The sequence below is a fragment of the Castor canadensis genome, chromosome 2 (genome assembly GCF_047511655.1).
Source record: "Castor canadensis chromosome 2, mCasCan1.hap1v2, whole genome shotgun sequence".
Lineage (NCBI taxonomy): Eukaryota > Metazoa > Chordata > Mammalia > Rodentia > Castoridae > Castor > Castor canadensis.
The window spans coordinates 13,824,717-13,848,410 of NC_133387.1; the positions used below are offsets into that span (position 1 = coordinate 13,824,717).

At 39.1% G+C, this 23,694-nt stretch overlaps 1 protein-coding gene across 3 annotated transcripts in view; it reads right to left on the bottom strand.

The window, feature by feature from the left end:
* LOC109695405 (maltase-glucoamylase-like) overlaps window positions 1-23,694 on the bottom strand; it is a 174,437-nt gene that overhangs the window by 15,308 nt on the left and 135,435 nt on the right. For all 3 annotated transcript variants that reach the window (XM_074061721.1, XM_074061719.1, XM_074061718.1), the window contains 16 exons: window positions 23,077-23,161; window positions 22,183-22,239; window positions 19,569-19,693; window positions 16,806-16,894; window positions 14,278-14,327; window positions 13,676-13,843; window positions 9,967-10,119; window positions 9,424-9,624; window positions 8,445-8,599; window positions 6,926-7,094; window positions 6,563-6,659; window positions 5,359-5,471; window positions 4,164-4,289; window positions 2,847-2,975; window positions 2,500-2,610; window positions 1,752-1,814 (listed from right to left, as the gene is read on the bottom strand). In XM_074061721.1, coding sequence (XP_073917822.1) covers window positions 1,752-1,814; window positions 2,500-2,610; window positions 2,847-2,975; window positions 4,164-4,289; window positions 5,359-5,471; window positions 6,563-6,659; window positions 6,926-7,094; window positions 8,445-8,599; window positions 9,424-9,624; window positions 9,967-10,119; window positions 13,676-13,843; window positions 14,278-14,327; window positions 16,806-16,894; window positions 19,569-19,693; window positions 22,183-22,239; window positions 23,077-23,161 — 1,891 coding nt within the window. The remainder of the gene's footprint in view (window positions 1-1,751; window positions 1,815-2,499; window positions 2,611-2,846; window positions 2,976-4,163; window positions 4,290-5,358; window positions 5,472-6,562; window positions 6,660-6,925; window positions 7,095-8,444; window positions 8,600-9,423; window positions 9,625-9,966; window positions 10,120-13,675; window positions 13,844-14,277; window positions 14,328-16,805; window positions 16,895-19,568; window positions 19,694-22,182; window positions 22,240-23,076; window positions 23,162-23,694) is intronic.

Here is a 23,694-nt window from a genome sequence, read left to right on the forward strand (position 1 = left end):
TCCTAGAGAGGCAAAATCAAAGTGACCCTCTGTGGAAAATGATGGAAAGGAGAAGGAGCTAGGTCCTCTCTTTGAATCCTTATCAGAAGATAGAGAGATGACAGATAGATAGATAGATAGATAGATAGATAGATAGATAGATCGACTTGCTCAATAGTGAATACAAGAGAAACAACCCTGAACTTAGTCTGAATCATTATCACCAATATTTGAAACCTGGCCCATCAGGTTCTACTTTCTATTTCATCTACTCCAGAAAAAAAGACACTTAATCCAATATCCCTGCAGCCTGATCTTAGGGTAGGTGTCTCGCTTTGCACATAGAGTATTACTGCTGCCAATGGGATCAAGGGCATCAGAGGCTAATGCCAGTTAACTGTACACCACTGATTTCTTCTAACTTCTTTCGGGGAGCTATTTTAGCTTCAGACCTAAGTACACAGTCTGTACTAGTTCTGTGTTATATCTATTTTCCCCTAAAGGACTGTCCTTCAGCCATGATAATTAAATCCTCTGGATAAGGCATGAATATTTCACATACCACCAGCCAGTCCCATTCCTGGTGACTGGGATCTTTTCCTACACATTCCTTCAATGACTTCTATTCTATACTTACAGAAAGAGCATAAACACAAGTTTGAGACCATAGGATTCTGAGTGACTAATAACTAATTCACAATCTCTGTGTTTTGGTTTGATAAAGATATTTATCAGATGAATCCTTAATCCTGATAGTTTCTATACACTACTACTTATACCACATTGAGGTCCAGGCAGAGGCCAGCTTCTGTAGACCATAAACCCTTGGCTAGTCTCCTGGGAAATGGTTTTGTTTTCCCCAGCCCCTCTATTGAGGTTACAAAACCAACATAAGCACTACCAATATTCCTCTCCAGAAAGAACAGTAAATATTGAAGAAGAGCTAAAGACATTAAGGCAAGGTACTTGCCTTAATTGTGTTGAGTTCCCCACACAAACCTAAGAACCCTGTTCACAGGGACTATTACATTTGACAGCAGATCAAACAGGCTGTGTCAATTCTTGGTGTCCACATCAGGATCAAATGATTAGGATGAAGATTTCTTAAACCATGAAGGAACCAAGAATGTATTCAAACAACCAATCCTTAGGGAGACTGAGAAGAATTCACACCCAGAACTCAAGGCTTTCTGGATGCATTACAAGCAAGAACCAGAAGACAAAAACATTTTAATGTAAGGCTGGAAGCTAAGAAGTCAAACAAGCATGAGATACCAGAGGCAGGATAGGAGTATGACCAGGATATTTGTGAAGATGGAAAAGTGTACATGCAGAAGGAACAATGTACGGAGAATAAGACCCAATCAATAATGACAAAGGTTGGGAACTCTGAAAGGGGTACCCAAGGCAAGCACAATCACAGAAACAACCCTCTTCAGAGAAATGATAGCACTTCTTAGAGGTATCATCCAATGAAAATTCCATGGACCATTGAAATAAAAAGCCTTGGATTTGAAATCACCATTGTGTCACCTAGACATGGTCAAATAATTGAAGTTCTCTGAGGTATAGTCCAAGAGCAATACTGCCTGCATAGCAAGGGAAACAAAACATTACTCTGTACAATGTAATCCACACTCAGACTGACATGAGGGGCACAGGTCTATGCATTTTCCCTCATATCCATGGTATGAACATGTCTGGTATCATAGCTATGGCTGCCCCGTTCTGGCCACGCTGACTTCACCCATCATCCATAAACAGCCTCTTACCTCCACTTGACTGTCCCAGTCTAGAGAGTTGTTCACAACAACATCAGGGAAATCAGGCCAGACCTATGCAGAGAAAAATGTTCAACAGTAATGCATCAGATATTTCCCATGTATTCCTATGTATTTCCTAAGAAACTATCATGCAGAGTTCATCTAAAGCATATTAGATTCCACAACGTCCTAAACTAAATGGAAAAATATTTCTAGAAAAATAAAAACTATAATCCTCAGATTAAATAGGAAAGTCTCACAAACAGCATGAATTAACATATTAAATGCTCCTCACACTCAGGCTAGTGGTTAATGGATCATACTTAGATCAATCATATCTTCCCCAGATAATTCCCATCTGGGGATATGATCAGGAGGATCATGATCAAGGCCGATCCAGACAAAAATGTTTCTGGGACCCCATTTGGACCAAAGGCTGGGCACAGTGGTGTATACCTGTCACCCCAGCTACTGCAGGAAGCATGAATAGGAGGCCCAGGGCCCAAGTTGTGGGCATAGAAGAAAGAACCTGTCTCAAAAGAAACCAACCAAAAAAGGACTTGCAAAGTGGTTCAAGAGGCAGAGTGCCTGCTTACCACGCACAAAGCCCTGAGTTCAACACAGGTATTACCTCCTTCCAAAAATCACTACTGACCTAAGATTCCAAAGAGAAAAGACCTAAAACAAAATGAATGAACACATTAATAGCTCCCCCCCCACTAAGACTAGGTTTAGTGGATCACCACTTTGATCGTACCTTTCCCCAGACAATTCCTCCATCATCTGGATACTTAATGAAGACATCATCTTGCACTCCCTCAGTGAAGGCAGGATACGGCTCTGTCTCATTACCAGAAATGGCTGGATCCTGACGTCAAAACACAAGAGAGGTGGAAAATCAAACTCAAGAGAATGACCAAAGACAGAAAAAAGGGAATCTCTCCACAATGATGTCCCTAGAATCACTTAAACCATAGAGTAAGAATTCTAAGAAAGCACTTTAAATTTCTCCTTTGGTGACATGGAAAGTGAGAAAATAAAAGGCTGTCTGTACCAAAGCCCACTCACTGTCCCAGACACGCCCATCTTCACACAAGGACTAACCAGAATGAGGATGACCCGCATCCCTCTGTCTTTCATGCGATTGATCAGATCTGGAAATCCAGAAAACTTGGGGCTGAGGGTGAAGTCCAGCTGCCGCTCCATGTAGTCGATGTCTGAGTACTGCACATCCTGGGGGAGGACACAAGGAATCAGAGTGGGGGCTGGTGGTACACATGCAGGTTCCAGAAGAAAAGACCCCTGTACCACCAATGGTGAATTTCAAATGACTTCTTTGTGAGTCTTTAAAATCGAGATCTGTTATTTATAATCTATCGAATGAGATATTCACATATCCGTTTTTAAATTTTTCACTCAAACAAAAGAAAATAATTTGAACCACACATACATATACACACAGAGTGAGAGAGAGAGAGAGAGAGAGAGAGAGAGAGAGAGAGACAAACAGACAGACAGACTAAGACAATATGATAATGCCTATCTGGAAATGATGTCGTAAAGACCAATAAAATCCCTTTATGAGAAAATGCCCTGGAAATTGCCAATATAAAGGAGTGAGTGTGATTACTTTCCCCATGAGACTATTCCTGGAGTACATGGTTCATGTTAAGACAAAATAATGTGAACACTACAGTTCTAATACCACTTGAACAGTAAATCTACTTCAAAGGAAAGACAGACAAAAATGTGTAATTGATGTGGAAGAGACAGCCTTTTTGGTAACTGCATAGAGTTTTCTTATGAAGAACGATATACTGCATTTTATACTTTGCATTGATTGAAAAATATAAACAAAAAAATGTTAAATATGAATGTGGTCCATGGGATCACTCTAATTATTAGATGAAGGATAAAGTTTGTTTCCAGATATGCTTTCCTAGAAACCCATCCTCTATTCACCGTGCGAGTAGAGAAGGGCTTAGAGAATAACATGCCATGGTGCCCACAAACTGATGGAGTAGAGACCTATATAACACAAAATTTTATTTTAAAAATCTGGTTTAAATCTTTTAAGTTAACAAAACTACTGTTGGAGAAATCTTTGATTCTTATGGGATCAAATATTTCTTGACTAAAAGTCTTAAAGTAATATAAAAGAAAAGCAAGAAAGTATGATAAACAGAAAGAGCCTTAAGCCAGCCTTCCTAAATGTCAGATTCTGAACTATTAGGAGTGTAAATTATGGGCAAGGTGCACACATGTATTACTGTGCTGGGGTCAGGCTCATTATGACATCACGTTAGAAAGCACTTGGAGTCCTTATAGAATAGCATGAAAATTCAACAAATAAATGCAGACCCAGAGACACCTGTATTAGCTATGAGCTCATAGAGCCAGTTCACCATGCCCTATACATACATAGGGGATCTGGGCAGCCACCATGTCATCGTACAAGCTGGAGATCTCAGAGTCGTTCTCATATCCATAGCGACAAAGCTGGAACCCCAGGGACCAGTAAGGTACCATCACAGGACGACCAATCACCTAGAACACAATCATAAAATATTAGTCCTTAAAAGCAGAAGTTACTACCACTCCTAGGGATATACCTGAAGGAATGTAAGTCAGGTTACAAAAACAGCACATGAACACACATGTTTATTGCAGCACTATTCACAATAGCTAAGCAATGGAAACACCCAAGATGCCCCACTACTGATGAATGGATTAAGAAACTGTGGTGTTCATATACAAATGAAGTTTATTCAGCCATAAAAGAATGAAATTTTGTTGTTTGCTTGTAAATGGTGTTAAAAAGAAAAAGCAGAGACCATGAAGTAAGTGAAATTAATTTTCCATTGCTCCAAACTAGATAGCAAACAAATTCAAATCCAGAGAGAAATTCAAAGAACTACACAGCCACTAGATTCTAGTTAGATTAGAGCTCATTCTCAGAATTTTAAAAGGCTTACTTTTATTCTGATTTCTACAGGAGGTCTAACTTACTAGTTAAGAGGATAAAACACAGAGGCAAAATATATGGGTCAGTATGCAGGTTCCAAGCACTGCTGTCTGTGCAACATTGAGCCACATTGACTAACCTCTGTGTGCCTGGTTCTGCACCTGTAACTTAAGTATAGTAGTAGTATCTGTTTTTTATGAGGACTGAATGACACAATATATGTGAAGTGATTGGACATCCACTGAGTAGTACAGACAGTAATTGCTACATAACTCTTATTTCTACCAAGATGTTACCATTCTCCACACTCTCTCCTGTCACCATCACCACTCCCATAAAAACTTCCAACACTCCTACCATAGATACCAGCTCTACCACCACTCTCCTCACCATGACCACCATTACCAACATCACCAAAATAGCCTCACCAGTACCAGCACTACCATGCCTAACTTATACTCCTCTGTGACAGAGAACCACTGAAATCAATGATTATTATAATATATTTATTGCTGCTTATTTTTAAACATACCTATTCTTGAGAAAAGTCAACAAGTTTAGTTATCACATGGGAGTTACACTAACAAATATGAGACTTGGAACACAGAATCGCTGTATGAACATCTGACAACAAAATGAATTTCCACAGACCTCAGTGTACTGCTGAGTGACAGTCTCTGGAGTTGGCCCCAAGAACACATAAAAGTCCAGAATTCCCCCTGTGGTACGGTATGTCAGGGCAGGCATGGGCTGGAATGTCACATCTGAAAACAGGAAAATGCCAAGGAAACTTCAAACCTTCAAAGTGAGGAATGAGCTCTGGCTACCATGTCTTCTCTCTCCTCCATTGCTCCACATGAGGAGCAAATAGTCTACACTATACCCACAATGATGAAGAACTTAGAGAATGGCTATAGGATCCCATGCCTGGATGTTCTCCCTTTGGTTGTCTAATTATTGTGTTTATCATTCTGCACCTTGAAAATTATTTTTATAACTTTTTAAGAATAGTTTAAGACTCACAAGAAGTTTCAAGAATTGTGCTGAGAGTTTCCATGAACACTTTACCAACTTCTCCAATAACAGCACTTTTCTTAACATTATATGTTATCAAAACAGGAAAATTCGACAGACAAATAAACATTCACTGAAGAATGAGCCTTTTCACATTTCACCAATTATTACCTACAAATTTTTCCCAACCACCTAATTTTCTTTTTTTAATGTTAAAATGCCATTTTAATTCAATGAACAACCAAATATTCAATAACAACTCTATTAAAAATGTGCAAGAATGTTAGCAGAATTATAAAACTTTAAGAAGCATTGATAGTACATAAATAAAAAAGTAAATCTCATGTTCATAATAAATGTCAATTTCTTCTCAAAGTGATCTCAAAGTCTCGACAGGACTTTTTTGAAACTTGATAACCTGATTAAAATTTTTAATGAAATACAGTTGTCAAGAACTTATAAACAAGAACAAAGAGGGGTGACATTACCAGACATCAAGCATTTTTTTATAACATTATGATAATTAAGACAATATTCTACTGAGTCTGGAATTTACAAATTGACCAGTTAAGAATGATGACCTAAAAGTAGTCTTATAGATGTGAAACTTAAGATAGATAGAGAGAGGAGGAGCTGTTCAACAAATTAGGCATATACAGAGAAAATTTAGACAACCACCTCACCACTTTCTACCCTTTCCTACAATCAAGAATCTTTTCATCATAGATCATACTCCCAGAATGAGCGCTCTACCCCATAGCTTCAAAATAGTTCAATATATTCTACACTGACTCAAGAAAGATTAGTACTGAGATCAAGGGAAGGGCCAGCATCATCCTACCCATGGCATTGCTATTCAGCAGGAGGACTCCGTGGGCACTGCCATCTTCCTCTAGTCCCATGTAGTAGGGGTGAACACCATAGGAATTCTTCTTGTACTGAGAGTTATGGGGAACAGGTGATAAGAGGTTAAAATACATTTTTAATGAGAAGTTACTCAACAAAAATATGTTTGATATTATGGGTCTAGACTTCTCTTAAAAGTAAGTTAAACACACGAGAAACAAAGAAGCTTGAGAACTGGCCCATTTGCCTAAAAGAAGAATGTGACAATCCATGTTGAGTCTGGGTAGGTGAAGCCAAGAGGGCACACCATGTGTGCAGAGAGAAGTAAAGAGGCAGAACCCAAATGCTCTGTCCTTACCCCAGGGGGTTGATCTCTGGAAAACATGCCCCAGGTGTGCCAGTTCAAGTCTCTCCTAAAGGAGCTGTGCTCAGTTTCCCCAAAGCCATAGAGGTACTTGGAGGGAAGGCGAGTGGAGATGCGGATGAACATGTCATTGAAGGTGAAGCCAAGGAGCTGAGAGTCCCAGCTGCAACAGGAAAAGGTCAATTTGGAGAAGATAATTACCTTTCCTATTGGCTTCAAACTGCTGACTTTTTGAAATCAACACAACCTCTGTTTCCCCACCAACTCACTCAGAACTCAATCATCACCTAAAACACATTGATTTCATTAATCAGATACCCTTATGAAAAGACAAGGCACCGCCATTCTTCAGATCCCTCTATCACTGCCTCCTATCTGTGCTCTCTCCATAATCCCAAATCCAATCACTTCTCATCATCTTCACTGCTACCAGGTCATCCTGCCCTGCCATCTATTCTTTCTCTTGATAGTGCAGTCCTTACATGCATGCACAGCGATGCTTTAAAGGCCCTCCCCTTTCCACTGTGTTCATCTTTCAGTGCCTTCTCATGGGAACATCTTACAAAACCTTCAAGACTGTCATTGATCTGAAGCCCACCAAATACCCCAGCTCTGGGCCCCACCTTCTCCTCCTTACTTACTGCTCTAGACTTTATCTATTCCTTTCCCTGACAGGTTTCCTCCTGGCATCAGCTGTGCACTAATTTTCTCTTATTGCAAATATTTTTCCCTTCCCTCGGGGTAGCACATGGAGAACTCCTAACTGATCCATTTCCTGTTTCGTGTATTATCTCATTCTCATGTCACTGGGTTCCTAGAGATTAGGATTGCTCTAAGAAATTACATTTCAGGGTGAGGACAGAACATCTGCATTCCTTAGGCCCAAGGAGAAAATATCTGCATAGCTCTATTTCTGGGTTTTTTTATAACAAAGGCAAAAAAAATTCTCTCTGTGCAGTTTTGCCAAAAAAGTGTAAATACATTCATTTTTCCACATATAAATAAATACTTATGTATTATATATGTATAACTATAACATTTTTTTCTTAATAAGGATGAACATTCCGAACAGGAGGCAGGTCTGGTAGTTCAGGTAACACTTAGAACTACTCAACTACATTATCAAAAGCATTATCAAAACACTTGATTACCCTATTCTATCCCCCAAAAGCACTTTTCACATTATCAACTTCCTTTTACATTGTAATGTAAACTATTATTTCTTTCACACCAAGAAATGCCTGTTCTGTCTTACAGCCACAGTACCTACAATAGTACCTACTAAGGGGAGGTACCCAATAAATATTTGTTGGGTGCATCCTAGATAAAAGGAACTGCCTCACTAATTATTCTAAGGGCCAAAGATTTCCCATAAGATCAAACCTGAAGGAAATCACTTATGGATCTGGAATCGACAGTATGATGTTTTGAGCCAGTCTAGCTCCAACCATAATGAGCCTGGCAAGTAATGTTAAAGTCACCACCACTTCCAAATCAGACCAGAGTTACTTACATGACAGTGCCTGTACTCTTGCGGCGAATTTCAATCCCAAATGGATTCTTCTTAATGAGAACATCATAGAGTCGAGTTTCAGAAGTGCCAGAGGGGGCCAAGGGAATGTTCAGAGGGACTGGGACTTCATACCGGTTGTTGTTTGGATCATAAATCTATGTCAGATGAAAGTGATTTTAAGTGGAATAGAGAGTATATGCATTTTGTTGTTCTATTATACAGAAGGTGGTTGTAATTAACAGTATTACATCACGTAATTCAACGTAGCTACTTCTTTGATAGCATTTAGAAAGTTGTTACTATCTGCAGGCCTATAATTCAGATCTGAAGCACCAAGAAATAAGGAGAAAACCCGATCCTGTAGAAGTTCATAATTTAATCGAGAAATAGTCATAAGAATTTCTAGCCCACCCCTGGTCCATAGCTGGAATGAAACTACAGAAGTGAAGGAGAGCAATGTCCACTGATGGATGTTTCAAAAGACATCTCATGTCTGTTCCCAAACTCTTAATATTGTCCAAGCTCAAGCATGCTATTTCCTTATTTCAGTTTAATTCACTAGAATCTACACAGATCAAAGATAGAAACATGCAGAACTGCTTCAGTCTTCTCTGTCCCTCATTTCCTTCATTCCTTCAGGTAAAAGCTCTTGCCATCTCACCTTCTCAGTTTCCCTCACTTCTGGACATAGTTCAAGTTCAATCCCACACGAGAACAACCCAACTAGTAGACTCCTCCCTGGCCTCTCCATTACTTTTTGTCATATCATGTTCAGTACAGTAGCCACAGGATTCTTTTCAAAATGTAAATTAGGAAAGGGCTCACTACTCTATCAAGGATTGGTCATTGTTTTAATATTGGGATAAGGGTTTATTCTACTTGAAAATGGGACACACTAACTTAAGGGTTCTGCAATATTGATAGCTGAGTAGTTGAACCGAATGGGATTACTGACAACTTACACATTTACTGCATTTACCTTGAACTGCAGCATCTCGTTACTGTGGTAGGTCACAAGCAGGCGCAGGGGATCCACAGGTGTGGAGGGGAAGGCACTGATGTAAGGAGAAGACTTCAAGGAGAGGTCAGCTGTGGCCCCGTCCGAGTTATATTGAACATTGCTGACGGAATACAGATCAGTGACAAAGTAGCAAGAAGGAACTCCAAGTGAACTGGATTCCTAAAAAGCGAAGCCAGTATCAGATCAGCATGTGGGTCTAGTGTTACAGTATAGAAAGAGTTAGAAAGTGTCAACTTATATGGAGGAAAAGTCTCACATCATGCATTCATTTTAGTTCATTGGTTCATGGCAAAGATTTAAATTCTTTCATCCAAGCAAAAAACTCATTAAAAACATTCCACTGTGTCACTGTAAACTCTTCATATGGAGATGAGGATCCACTGGAGGCCCCCTCTTTGCATGGATTTTTAGTGGGTTCTTGGGCACTGGTGCTTTGCTCATGAAATCACAGGTTAGCTGCAGAAGATCCTAGTTCTCTAATACCCTCAGTAGCAAAGTTACCTCCCAGACACAGCCACGGGCTGCGCAGTTGGCTTCGGTAACACCATGCTCATCGGGATAGCAGTCTATTTTCTCCTCGTCCTGTATGTCTATGTCCCACTCCACCATGTATGCTTCCCCCAGGATAAGATGAATTTCTGTGATGACAGCAACCTGTGGGAACGCAGAAGACACAGGGAAATTAATTCTCAGGACAAGTCCTGCTTGATCTGAAATTAAAAAAATATATAATGGGACCAGTCTAACAACAATGCAAGTAACCCATTCCTTCAGCTTATGAGAAAGTAAGTGGGTAAATGTGGAATACAGACCAGGAATATGGCATTTCTTTAGCAGACTTTGTACGTTATACGGTACTAAGAATTAGGTCAAATAAAACCTGCTGTGATCACACAGTGTTGTTAATTCTCTATCCCTTTTTTATTTTTTTAAGAAAGTTTCTGCTAATCTTTCCAAATTGAGGTATTCTTTTTGTCCTTCCCCAACTCCAAGTCAGTGTTTCCTATGGTTTGAAGGTATAGAAACAAGAGAGCAATAAGAAGAATTTGCCTTATTTTTCATTCTCATTCATCTCTGAAATCTAAGAATAATTATCTGAATTCTTTGGGTCTCAGATTTATCAAATGTAAAATTTTTGAAGATGGTAAAATCATTGTACTTCCTTCCTTTTCTAACTTCCAAGCCTTTTCATTAAAAATCACTGCTTAAAGCATGAAACAAGTTTTGCATGAACTCATCAATAGAAATATTCAACATCTTTTTATATTTTTAAACCTTTGTTCCTTTAAAAAGCTTTACTTCACCCCCAACAAAAAAAAGGTTTAAATCTTTGACTTTTCATACTCTGATTTCTAATCAAATCATATGAAGATTTTTAACGTTAAAATTGCATTCAACATAGTTCACAAATTTACTTGGAGGAATAAAATCACATTTTATGTGTTATCACCTTCTACAGTGTACTCCCAGTCTAAACCACCCTGCACTTTTCTGTCCCATCTCCCATCTCCACATCCATCATGCCTATATCCAGAATTATAAAAAGACTCTGAGAATTAAATCAAGTATGACCTTTTCAATAAATGTAATACAATTATAAACAGACTCAAAGACAAAAACCACATCAACATATCATAGATGCAGAAAAAGCCTTTGACAAAACTCAACATGCTTTCATGACAAAAGCTCTAAAGAGAGTAGGAATAAAAGGCACCTTTGTCAACATTGTAAACACTGTATATGACAAACCTACAATCAACATCATTCTTAATGGGAAAAAACTGAAACCATGTCCTCTAACATCAGGAATGAAAAAAGAGTATCCACTCTCCCCACTCTTATTCAACACTGTTGGAATTCCTAGCCAGAGTAATAAGACAAGAGAAAGAAATACAAAGGACTCAAATAGAGAAGGAAGAAATCAAATTGTCCCTAATTACAAATGATGTGATTCTATACCTTCAAGACCCTAAAAAATCAATTAAAAAACTTTTAGATTTCATACAAACTTTCAGCAAAGTAGCAGGCTACAAAATCAATTCACGAGCATCAGCAGCATTTCTACATATAATCAATGAACAGCTTGAGAAAGAAATCAGGAGAATAATACCATTCACAATAGCTTCAAAACAACTAAACTACACAAGAATAAATTTAACAATGGGTGTGACTGACCTATACAATGAAAATTACAAGTAACTAAAGAAAGACATCTAAGAAGACACCAGAAGATGGAAGAAATCCCATGCTCATGGATCTGAGGAATCAATACTGTGAAAATATGTATGCTACAAAAACCAATTTATATGGTCAAGGCAATTCCTATCAAAAGTCCAACAACATTTTTCACCAACATAAAAAATTCAATCTTAAAGTTCACATAAAAGCACAAAAGACACTGACTAGCCAAAGCAACCCTGAGCCAAAACACCAACACTGGAGATACCACAATACCTGACTTCAAACTATACCACAGAACCATAGTAATGAAAACAGCATGGTACTGACACAAAAACAGGCAAGAAGATCAAGGGAATAGAATGGAAGACCCTGACACCAAACCTCACAACTATAGCCATCTGATTTTTGACAAAGGTAACAAAATATGTGCTGTAGAAAAGACAGCCTTGCCACAAAAGGTGCTGGGAAAACTAGATTTCCAACTGCAGAGACTGAAACTAGATCCCAGTCTCTCACCTTGGACTAGCATCAATTCAAAATGGATTAAAAAACTTAATGTAAAATCTTTAAATTAATTCAGGAAAATTGGGAACACATTGGCATAGGTAATAACTTTATGAATGGAACTCCAATAGCTTAGCAATTAGAAGAAAGTATTGACAAAGGAACTACAAAAGGCACAGCAAAAGAAACAGTCACCAGGCTAAAGATACAACCTATAAAATGGAAGAAAATCTATGCCATCTATAGACCTAACAAACCATTAATAATCACAACATATAGGGAGCTCAAATAACCAAGCTATCAAAGACTCCACACCCCATTGAATAAGTGAGGAAATGAACTGAATAGACAAGTCTCAAAAGAAGAAGTACAATGGCCAGTAAACATATGAAGAAAGGCTCAATCTCCTCAGCCATACACGAAATGCAAATCAAATTGACATTGAGAGTTCACCTTATCCCAGTCAAAATGGCTGTCATCAGTAACACAAACAACAGCTGATGCAGGTGAGGCTGTGGGGAAAAGGAACACTTGTACACTGTTGATGGCGATGTAAATTAGTGTAACCGCTAAGGAGAACAATATAGAGGCCCCTCAAAAGCTAAAACTAAAACTACCTAATGATCCAGCAACACCATCCCTAGGCATGCATCGGTTCACAAAAGGACGTGCACACTGCCATATGAAGCATCAACCATAAAACACTTTCATTTCCAATTTACAATATATACATTCCCAACATCTTTTCTGTTCAACATGTCCAAGATGACTAATAGGCCAGTATTAGTGAGGTCTACAGAAGCTAATTTCCCTCAGATTTGAAAGGTCCCCTACAATCCACACTGACCCAGCAGCTCCATTTCCAGAAGGACCTGCACCTGTGGGCAGGATTGCTTGGCAAAGGATCACTCACAATGCTAAGCCATCAGAAGAACTGATGCAAAAAGTGCAGGAGTCACAGGGCTCGTTACAGTGATGTAATGGATACACCTCACCAAACATGTATCCATTCACTAGGAATATCAAATTCGTTTTCTGAAAAGTATTTTTTGAGAATGCATGTGTTGGAGCAAGTCTCTATATATGTGATCACACTAAAAGCAGCACTTCAATTGTTTAATGCACGCAACTCCTACCTCCCACCTTTCCCTTACACCATCAGGCATCAGCTTTCAGATCTGTTTTTCTTTAATCCTGTTCCCCTTTGCTGACTCTGCTCTTCTTCTGTCCATAACACAGTTTCTTTGGAAGTGAAGACAGTTGAGAGAGCAGAACACCAAGGACCACAGAAGATGGTAAACTTGAAAGACCTTTGGTCCTTATTCCCTATTCCCCAACTTCTCCCCAACCATTATAGCTCAGACCAGTTCCTCATTCCACCTTAGCTTTCCAGCCCATTAACTGCCCCAACGCTGGCCCCACAAATGCTCTGGTCCTTCAGAACCCCATGCAACATTACAGAAAGAACCAACATGATGCTGTGGAGCATTCTTCAAAACAACACCTCAATCAAAACAATTCTTACCCTCAGGATAGGATCATAAGTCACACTAGGAGACATTTGACTCAGAGTACCATTGTGTTTGACTGTAACATTTCTAAGTCCTTGTGTCCCAAAGATTTTAATCTCTTGAAATGTTAAATTGTTGTGGCCCTTGTAGGCTGACTTTAAAATCTTCACATCCAAGTGGCTCTGCAAAACAACAAAGCACATTTAAGCACTAAAGTACACCTGTAGTACACTGATTTCCTAGTCCTTCAAATGCTCCACCCCAGACCACTTATTCCCCCTGCTCTAATGCCTTGGGAGCTTTCTAAGACAATAAATTCTCACAGTTTAAACTTATATAAATAACACTGTAAGAAGTACAATTGTAAAAACAAACATGGAGACATTTTCATCAATTATATTTTAGAACACCAGCAGCTTTGATTTATAAATATGATTGAACACTTTTGATAATGCAAGAGATGCAGTTAGTGGGCTTAAGTCATAAGTGGAAATGTTTTTGCCTATATTCACTAAATGAAAACTGTGTCAAAAACCTAATTACACACATGCACAGTCACTTATGTGTTTATAAGACACAAAAAACACACTTAGAGTCATGAAAATGTGCTACTCACTTGGCTGGCAGAAAATTCACAAAAAATATACTCATCCTTGGCCACAGTATCTGAAAGAGTAAAAAGAAAAGTCAGACTCGCTAGACCACCACAGAAGAGCAATTTCACCTGCCTCTCCTCAAACCTGACTCCATAACCTCTACATACAACATTTTTATTCATCTACCTATCAGTGGACACGTAGGATGTTCTTGGTGTTTTTATTCTGATGACTACTGCTGCAGTACTCATGAGACTGCAGATAACATGAAAAGTCTACACTTTTCATGTCCTTTGGACACATACCAGAAATGGGATTGTGGGATCAATGGTGGCTCTGTTTTAAGTATATTGAAGAAGCTCTACACTGTTCCCCATAGTGGCTGTAACTATTCACCTCTCCAGCAGTGTCTCTGGCTTCATTGCATTTGATCCACACACTCGCCAACACTGTCACCTTTCTGCTTTTCACAGTACCATCCTAACAGGTGTGAGGTGATAGCTCATTGGAATTTTTCACTTTCATTTCTCTGCTGCTTAGTGGCATTCAACAGTTCTCCATATATCTGGTGGAAGTGCTACATTGTACTTGGAAAACCATCTATTGAGATCCTTTGCCATTTTTAAATCAGGCTATTAACTCATTAATATTGAGTTGTAAGAGTTCTTTATATATGTTTATATTCACTGTTTTAGGACACAAATACCTGCAGTTATTTCATCCCATTCTGTTGGTTGCCTTTTCAATTTCTGCATTTTTTTGCTCTACAAAAACTTTGTACTTTGATGTAGTCACATTTGTTGAATTTTTTTATTTTGTTGACCATGCTTTTGGTATCAAATTTACCAAAAAATTACTACCAAGAAAAATGACAAAGAAATTATGCCATATTTTTATACAAAGAGCTTTATGCTTTCAGCACTTTTTTTTAAGTCTATAATTCATTTCTCTCAATATCCAAATATAGTAAAAAAATATTGTGTCACAAATACACCACAGAGTAATGTTTAGTCATGAAAAATGAAATCCTGAGATTTGTGATACATGGATAAAACTGGAATATCATAAACTAAGTGAAATATACCAGCTATCAAAAAAGTAAAAGAAAGTTGTGATCTCATTCCTATGTGAATCTAAACAAAATTTTGAACTAGCCAGAAACATTGGTTCATAGCTATAATTCCAGATATAAAGAACACTAAAGGAAGATTCAGTTCAATATGAGCCCAGACAAAACCTGTAAGTGCAAATCCCAATCCATAGCTGAGAATGGTAGTGCTTGCTTGTCATCACAGCCATGTGAGAAGTATAAATATGAGGGTCACAGTCCAGCCTGGCCTGGCAAAAACATTAGACCCTATCCCAAATATACTAAACCAAAAAGAAATGGAGGTGTGGCTCAAGTGGTGGAGTCAAGGTCAACGCCCTGAGTTCACCCCCTACTACCACCACCAAAAAGAGAAAGAAATAAAAAACAACACAACTTTTACTTATAGTACTCCTGGGTAGAGCAGTGACTTCCAGAGAATGTGTGGACACAAAAGTGAGATGTGAGTCAGTGCATAATACACAGCACTGTGGTGATCAGTGTGTTCACAGATCTCACTGTGGGGTGCACTGAACAGTATGGCTGATGGTATGCGAGTCTGCATATATGATGTGTGTGTTCCTCACCGTGAGTAGGTTCAATATTTATTCATTAAATATTTATAATAATAAAAATGTCCTTTGTAAAAGCCGGGTCTTGAGAGTGGCAATTATTTAATAGTCTGAGGCCAAACTACAGTATTGCCCACTCCCTCTTAAAGGAAACAGGAAAGGCTTCTCTTCCAAGTGCGTTCAAGGCAGATGTCTCACGGGACTCTATGTGCTAAGCCACAGACACAAAAAGAGTTCCTACACTGCAGTCACAGCAGTGTACTAAAACAGAGCTTGTGCACACACAGTTGGGATGCATATACTCACCTGGGAGTGGTTTTCATAGCATTGCCATTTGTTTATAAGTATTTGGGGGAAAGATATTTACATTACAAAAATTACAGGAAAGGTCATAAAACTATGTTGTAACGGTGTCCGTTAACAATAAAAGGAGAATCCTTTACACCACACTGCCAGTGAGAGAAAGCTGGGAATTCTACAGTTCAACTATCACTTCTTCTGACAGGTGTACCTAGCAATAAAACTCTTCTCTCGGGGATGTGCCCAGTGAGATTTCTTCCAAAACACAACAGCGAGAAGGAGTGAAAGGGCAAAATCAAAGATGCAGGTTTAGCTATGCGTGGTGGGGCACGAGTATCATCACACCGCCTTGGAGACACAGCCATGAGATTTGTAAGTTCAAGCCCGCCCTGGGCTACATATCAATTCCGGGCTAGTGTAGCTACGTAGGAAAACCTTTCTCAAAAAGCAAAAAGCAAACAGAACAATTCAGGCTAAAATGGTCACATTCTCACATGAGGCTAGGAATGGTCACATTCTCACAGGAGGCTAGCAATGGTCACATTGTCACATGAGGCTAGCAATGGTCACATTGTCACATGACACTCACCTATGGATTGCCCATCATCCCAGAAAAGCTCTCCTTTGGCTTCATTGTTCTCATCCAGGGCAATGATAAGACCAAGAGGGTTCTTCCGGCTGTGGGAAACAAGGTTTATGTAAGAGACAAAGACTTATAACACAAAGAATTTTGCCAAACGCTTCCTCATATTTCACATAGAAAAAGTTACTAGCTCAGAGGGCTCTGCTTTCCTTCAGACACAAAGGCAAAAATGTCAGGAACATCTTACTGCAGTATCGGTGGTATCACAGGAAATGGAAATACTCGTTAGCACTAAACTTCCATGTAGCAGCAAGAATGTTAGCATCTGACCCACTGCAGTCGTTACAATAAAAGCTGTGTCTGCAACCATTAAGTAAAATCTGGATGTTTATAAGAGAGGGAATTACTGTTCAGTAGTGGTGTGGTCAGGTCACTGGGTATGACAGCGACAAAAGAGGCAACTGCTGTAAGCGTGACACACTTTCCCTAATAAGGACATTTTTACTCAGAAGAAAGCATACGAGAAGGTCCGTCTGATATAGTGGTTACTTCCCTTCCTTGATTGTATAATTTTGTTTTGTTAGAAAAACAAAACACTCCAATAACTTGCTTTAAGATTAAAATTAAGAAACAGAAAATACTACTCAAAAAGATGGTGAAGGAGGTAGATGTAGGGAAAGAGAAAGAAAGCAATTTCATTTGGAATCTCATCATTTCATCATCCTCTGGTCACAATTCTCTGATCGTGCTGTGCCCCTCACTGACCCCACTTCTCTAACGCATTTCTTCAGAGTTCTGTCTCAGTAATCACAGTCCACTATCAATAACATCACCTCCTCTCATAGGTAGTACAGGAATTGAGCCATTATTGCTGAGAAGTCAAGGAAATACAATGATAAATAGAAATGATGCAAGTCACAGCTCTTGACTTCATTGAATTTAAGTAGTATAACAAAAACTAAATACATTCAACAAAAACTCAAAGCAGAAAATGAAAACTGACACAGAAGTTAAGATACTACAAGAGTCCAGAATGACACTACCAGAGGAATGGGGGATAATAGAGGACCAACATACTGAAATACTAGTTGATCTTAGATAATCACAACACAATTCCTGTGGTGGGAAAAAGAAAAACATTTCTTAAAACAAAATTTAAAAATATGTAAATAAACATAGCTGAGCTTGTAAGAAAATAAATCATAAATCCACTAGTCCAAAAGGACAACAAACAAAATGAGCCAAACAGCGAACTAAATCCACAAGCATGACAGTAAGCAAAACCTGGAATTTCCCAGGTAGAAATGGCTGTGGGGGGCACCTGGGCCCTGAAACCTGGCAATCAAAGCTACAAAAGCTGAACTTTGGATTCCCCTGTGAATCAAGGACACTTGAAGCAAAATAACACGATATTAAGTTGGCAAAAGTCCCTGGGCCACAACCAAAGAAAGGACAAATCATCTCTGGTGAAAGGATAGCTACATCTGGGTCCTTAACAGCAACAAATTTAAAAACAAATCATTAGTAAATATTTCAACATGAAAGAAGGTCAGCAGAAATAGCTAACTATAGATTTAAGTTCCCAAGGACTACAGACAATGGCACTTACAAAGACCTTGAAATAACTGTGCTTGAATATTAACAATATTAAAGGAGAAAGAAAAAGCCAATAGGAGGAAATATTTATATACATATTCTATGACCATGAATATTGAAGCATCAGTAATCCCTCTGTTGGAAGAGATGGACAAGATTTTCACAGACCAAGTCCATGTTTAACTAGATTATTAAAAATGTATCAGTGATTACTCAGACATAAAGAGCAATGAAATCCTAACTTTTAAAAATGGAAACACCCTATGATCCCACCATACCACTTGTGTGTATATCTCAAAGGATCAGTCAGGTTAGCATAGAGATTGCTGACTATTCATGCAGTGCGATGCACAATAGCTAACTCTCAGAAACCAGCCAGGTAGCCATTAATAAATAAATAGGTGACAAAAATGTGTAATATGTACACACTAGGATTTCATTTACAAATATCCTAAGTACATCAGTACTTCATTACTCTCTGAAGTCAAACAACTGGGCATCTAAGTTTTGAGGAATGATGTCAGACACACACAGGTTTAAATCATGTTCCCCCACTGACTAGCTATGTGACTCAATAAATCATGTATCCTCAGAAAAACTTTCTTTGCTTCTTTGTGAAACTGGGATTGTAATGATCCCCACAACAACCGATTTTTTATCCTATTATTAAGGAAAAATAGAAAGTCTCCAAGGAGAGCTCCCCTATTGGCACAGTTCAAACACAAAGAAACAACTCACTTGATGTTAGTTATTGGTAATTACCATATAGGCCTAGAGCAGAATTTTTGAAGCTTTTATGAGATATCTCAGCCCCAGGTGTCAGTAGTCATAGTACTTATCAATTTTCAATAATACTGTTTTGGATAATAGCCAACTAAGATTCAGATAGACTCTTTAAACTATCATGAATCATGATTGATGTATTTTAACTTCTAGATCAAATATCACTTCTTAGAACATCATTCCACACCTATGAACCTAACATAGATGATGATAATTGTTCAGAATGGAGAGACTGAAGAAGGTAAAAGCAAAAAAGCAAACAAATATACATACGACACTTCAGTAAAATCGCTTTTGGCTTTAAGAACAATCTTTGTGTGACTGATGGCATCCATTCCAAATAAGTGAGCTAACCAGTATGCAAAGCAGAACCAGGGTTCCTTCACTCACCTATAGTAGGTGTTCTGTGCAGGCTGCTGCCAGGGCAGGATGTACCCCCCACGGACATGAAGGTTAATGTGCTCAAGAGGTGCTGGCAACACCTTCCACTGTCCCCTGGCCTTAATATCCACACCCTGTGGGCCAAAGAAGGAAACAGATGGTGAGCGAGAGGACACACACCTCCTTTAGCCATGCTTGTGCCAAACATCTCACCTGCCTCCCTGAACTTGCTACCTGTCCACCAGCTTTTTGCACACACCTGTTCCTACAGTTTTGCATTCATCTGCTATTGTGTGAAATCATTTTTGCTACTCAGTGTCTAGTGAGGGTCTGTGACCTTTTGGGGTTTCTATACCATGTACTACATGAGGTCCTAGCATGGATTCCAGCCCACCCTCACTCCATAACCTTTTCTAAGACAGGGAGCACTGCTAGAGGAGGATGGGCAATATATTCATTCACTTCTTGGTGGATCCTGACACACTCCCTACAATGGCAATTCTAGACCTTCTCTTTCACCATGAACCTACTGAGGCTCCATCTTTCCTCACTGCCCTCTCTCAACCCTACCAGCTTAACTAACATTTCTCACTCTTACCTCACAGAAAAGACTCAAGTGAGAAACTTATTTACATATCCACATGTTGAACATAATACATGTGCATTTAGGATTGGCATCTTTACCTGCCTCATGTCACAATCCTTACCTGGCATCATGTGACATCTTTATGGTTCCTCCTGGATGAGAGGTAGTCTCACAGCTGAGTCATAAACACAATCCTAAAGGACCATCCTCACACTTTTTCAACTACAGAAGAAGTATCCAGTATTGGCACTACTGGCATTTGGGGTCAGATAATTCAACCTTATGGGTTTCCCCTATACTTGTTTTATATTAAGCAGCCTCCCCAGATTCTTCCCAGTAGATGCCCTCACCCAACTTTATTTTGAATTTAACAAGGAAATTTTATTTTCATTGAATGCCTTGTTCCATTAATATTTAGCTTCCCACGTGATTTCTGTTACCTATTCTTCATCTAATGCTATTTTCTATATTAAAGCCTTTGTAAACAAAGGAATGGAAAATAATCTAAATGGTTGATGTTATATTATGTGAGTTGCAGTGCATTAAAAAATTATATAATGAAGAAAAAATGACACTAGATTCTTCCCCACTTATGTCAAAATAAATAAATAGAACATTGGGTAATATCTGTCATTCCAGAAAACTCTCCTTCATAATCTGTCATATTTTGCTTCCTCTCATGAGCTACATACAGCTATTTCCATATGCTTCTCATGAGCAAATCTTAGCTCCTCATTACACGGGGAATGCATGGAGAAATGCTTCCAGTTTCCAAACATACAGAGCTTAGTACAGAGCTTCGCACTTGGGCGAAGATGAACCTAGATAAAACTAGCAAAATGCCTGAAGTGCAAAATTTAAGGAGATCCCCACTCAATTCATGTAAATGCAAGAATGCAAGGCCAGCCTTACAATGTAGCTCCTCCTTGTACTGTGCACCCTAGGAGCTTTCTGTTTAGCTGTACTCCAGGACCCTCAGCAGAAATCTTAACACACTCATAACAACTGTCAATATGGGAACAGAACAGGCACCATGCAAACTCAAGACCATGTAAAGGTCACTTAAGAAAGTTTTCATTTATCTCCCTCAAAAGAACAGGAGCTGGCTGGAAAATACATAGCAGAGTCTTAACGTATGATATCCAAGGACAGAGCCAGTCAGCAGCAAAAGAGTTGGACAGTGGTTAGTACTCGCCAGACAGAGAAGAGGAACAACTCCACTATCTTTGCCCGTGTCCAGTTTGCAGCCCCCTGGAAGAGAGCTTCAATCCCCCTGGAAGACAGCTGAGGACAAAGACTCCATTTCTTGCCTTCCTGCTGTGTTCCAATCTGTCCCTATTTCACTCAGAAAGTCAGGCCCCCTCAGGCTGGTTATAGGACTAGAATACCCCTGTGATCCCTCTCAAAGAATCAGAATCTGACCCATCTGTGTCCCTCAAGAGACCAGGCTGAGTAGTTTCCCAAGACCAGTTCTACACTGATCTCCTGGGCTCACACAGGGCCACAAATACATAACAGGGTTCCTCATTTGTAAATGCCCCTGAAACATGGAACCCTCCACCTGTTTGCATTTTATACACTGCCTTGTAACTCACTAATCTTAGGTAATTTTATAGAGCAAATCTTTAAGCATCAATGTTAGAAAAGCAGATATTTACTAAAAATAAAGACACGATAAGGCCTCTTTAAACAGAAACTTATCGTAATAGAAGATATAAACAAAAAGTGTATTTTATATCACAACTGCAGAATGTACTGGTGTCTACTTTTATATATACCTGTGACTAGAGATGATGGAAAGAGTTATAAACTCAGAGATAAAAACTAGGCACTCAGTGAGAGTCATGTATCACATCAAGACATTTCTCTGAAGGAGGGATTGTTCTCACATCACAGATGGGTAAGAAAGACTGAAGCCATAAGGTTTAAAATACCTTGTCCAAGTTGAAATGAAAGCATTTGGCCTGAGCACTGTCAGACATAAATACTTTGTACTCTACCATTTTCCCAGGTCGTATAATCATTTCCAAATCTTACCGTGTAGTAGTCGTACCACCGTGCACTAGGGAAATATGCAGTGACATTTGTGGCATTCTGAAATTAAACACAAACAAGGTGTGGGCAGTGGACACTGATGTCAAGGCCAGAGTGAGCAATCTGCACATGTATAGGACTACAACAGAGGTAATGGAATTGAGCCACTGCAAAAGCTCTTTCCTGCTGTTTCTCAATGTTGGGAGCTTCCTTTCCTTTTCTCTTTTAAACAGGGGAAATTTCTCCTAACCAAACAAGTCAATTCATAAAGCCCATATGGACAAATAACTTCAGATTAAAAATCACAATTTGCTTAGAGATTTATCTGTCCACTCACTAAAGAGACGTGGTTTAAATTGGGTTGGATTATATGAAAATTATGCACGTATACAGATTGAGGGGGTTATAAATAGGGAATTTTAAACACAAAAATAATCATTCACAGAGGCAGTAAATAAATGATTTGCTGCCTACAGTACCACTTACAGAAGGTATGGAGGCTTGGTCAGCAGCAATAAGAAGACACACATTGCTGCATGCTGTTCTCCTGGTAAGCTTTGCATTAAGGGAGACAGAAGACTGCATGAATTCTTACACTGCTTCCACCAACTTTATTCTATGCTCCTTATTTTAGTTTCTGGACAAACTACATAATCTTCAAATATACAAACATGTTATTTTTCTTCTTGATTGTTCTATGAACCAAACTGCTAGGCTGACTTTAAGAAGGGCCTGACCCAAGTAACCTAAGGTATAGAGTTTTACTCAGAAAGAGACAAAGAGACAAACAGAGAATTAGGAGCAATGTTTCAGGATCCCTCATACCAGACGTCTCCAACCTGATTCACCTAGCCTTACAGCTGGGATCCTCCCCCCAGTAGGAGCCTCCATACTTACACACTCCAGGACAGGGCTGACCAAGAAAGCTGGACCCAGCAGGAACTGACCATCTATATCCCAGGTCTGTCTGTCTGACACAAACCTGAAGAAGGAAATGAACGTGTCACAATCAGAGCCCCAACTGGGCTCCAGCCCAAGGCCTTGAAGAAATCCTCCAGTTTAGGCCCAGGTCAGAAATCCAGCTGCAGCCTATCACATTTTCCTCTACTCAAGCTTAGTGACGATCACATTGTCTCCACTTTTTGCGTGCTGTGTTCATCATACCTCAACAATTTAGGGATGTGCTCTCCTGTGCACCTTCAATTTACCTTATGACAGCACATTTCAATACAAGAAAGCCCTCATCCTTCTAATCTAGAATGCCCTCTTCAGTGACCTGAACACATTTTGGTCTACATCTGCATAACCAAACTCCTACAAAAAATGGAAGGTCTTACCATGGTCATATAGAAAATAAATTCTACTCTGCTGTATTTGATCATGTCCAAAAAAAGTCCACTCAGTATATAGTCTTTCATTCAATGCTTTTTCTAAGTGTCACATTGTACAAAAAGGTCAAGAAATGTATGTGCTCTGCCTGGAGGCTTATGACAGAACAAAGCATATCTCCAAATT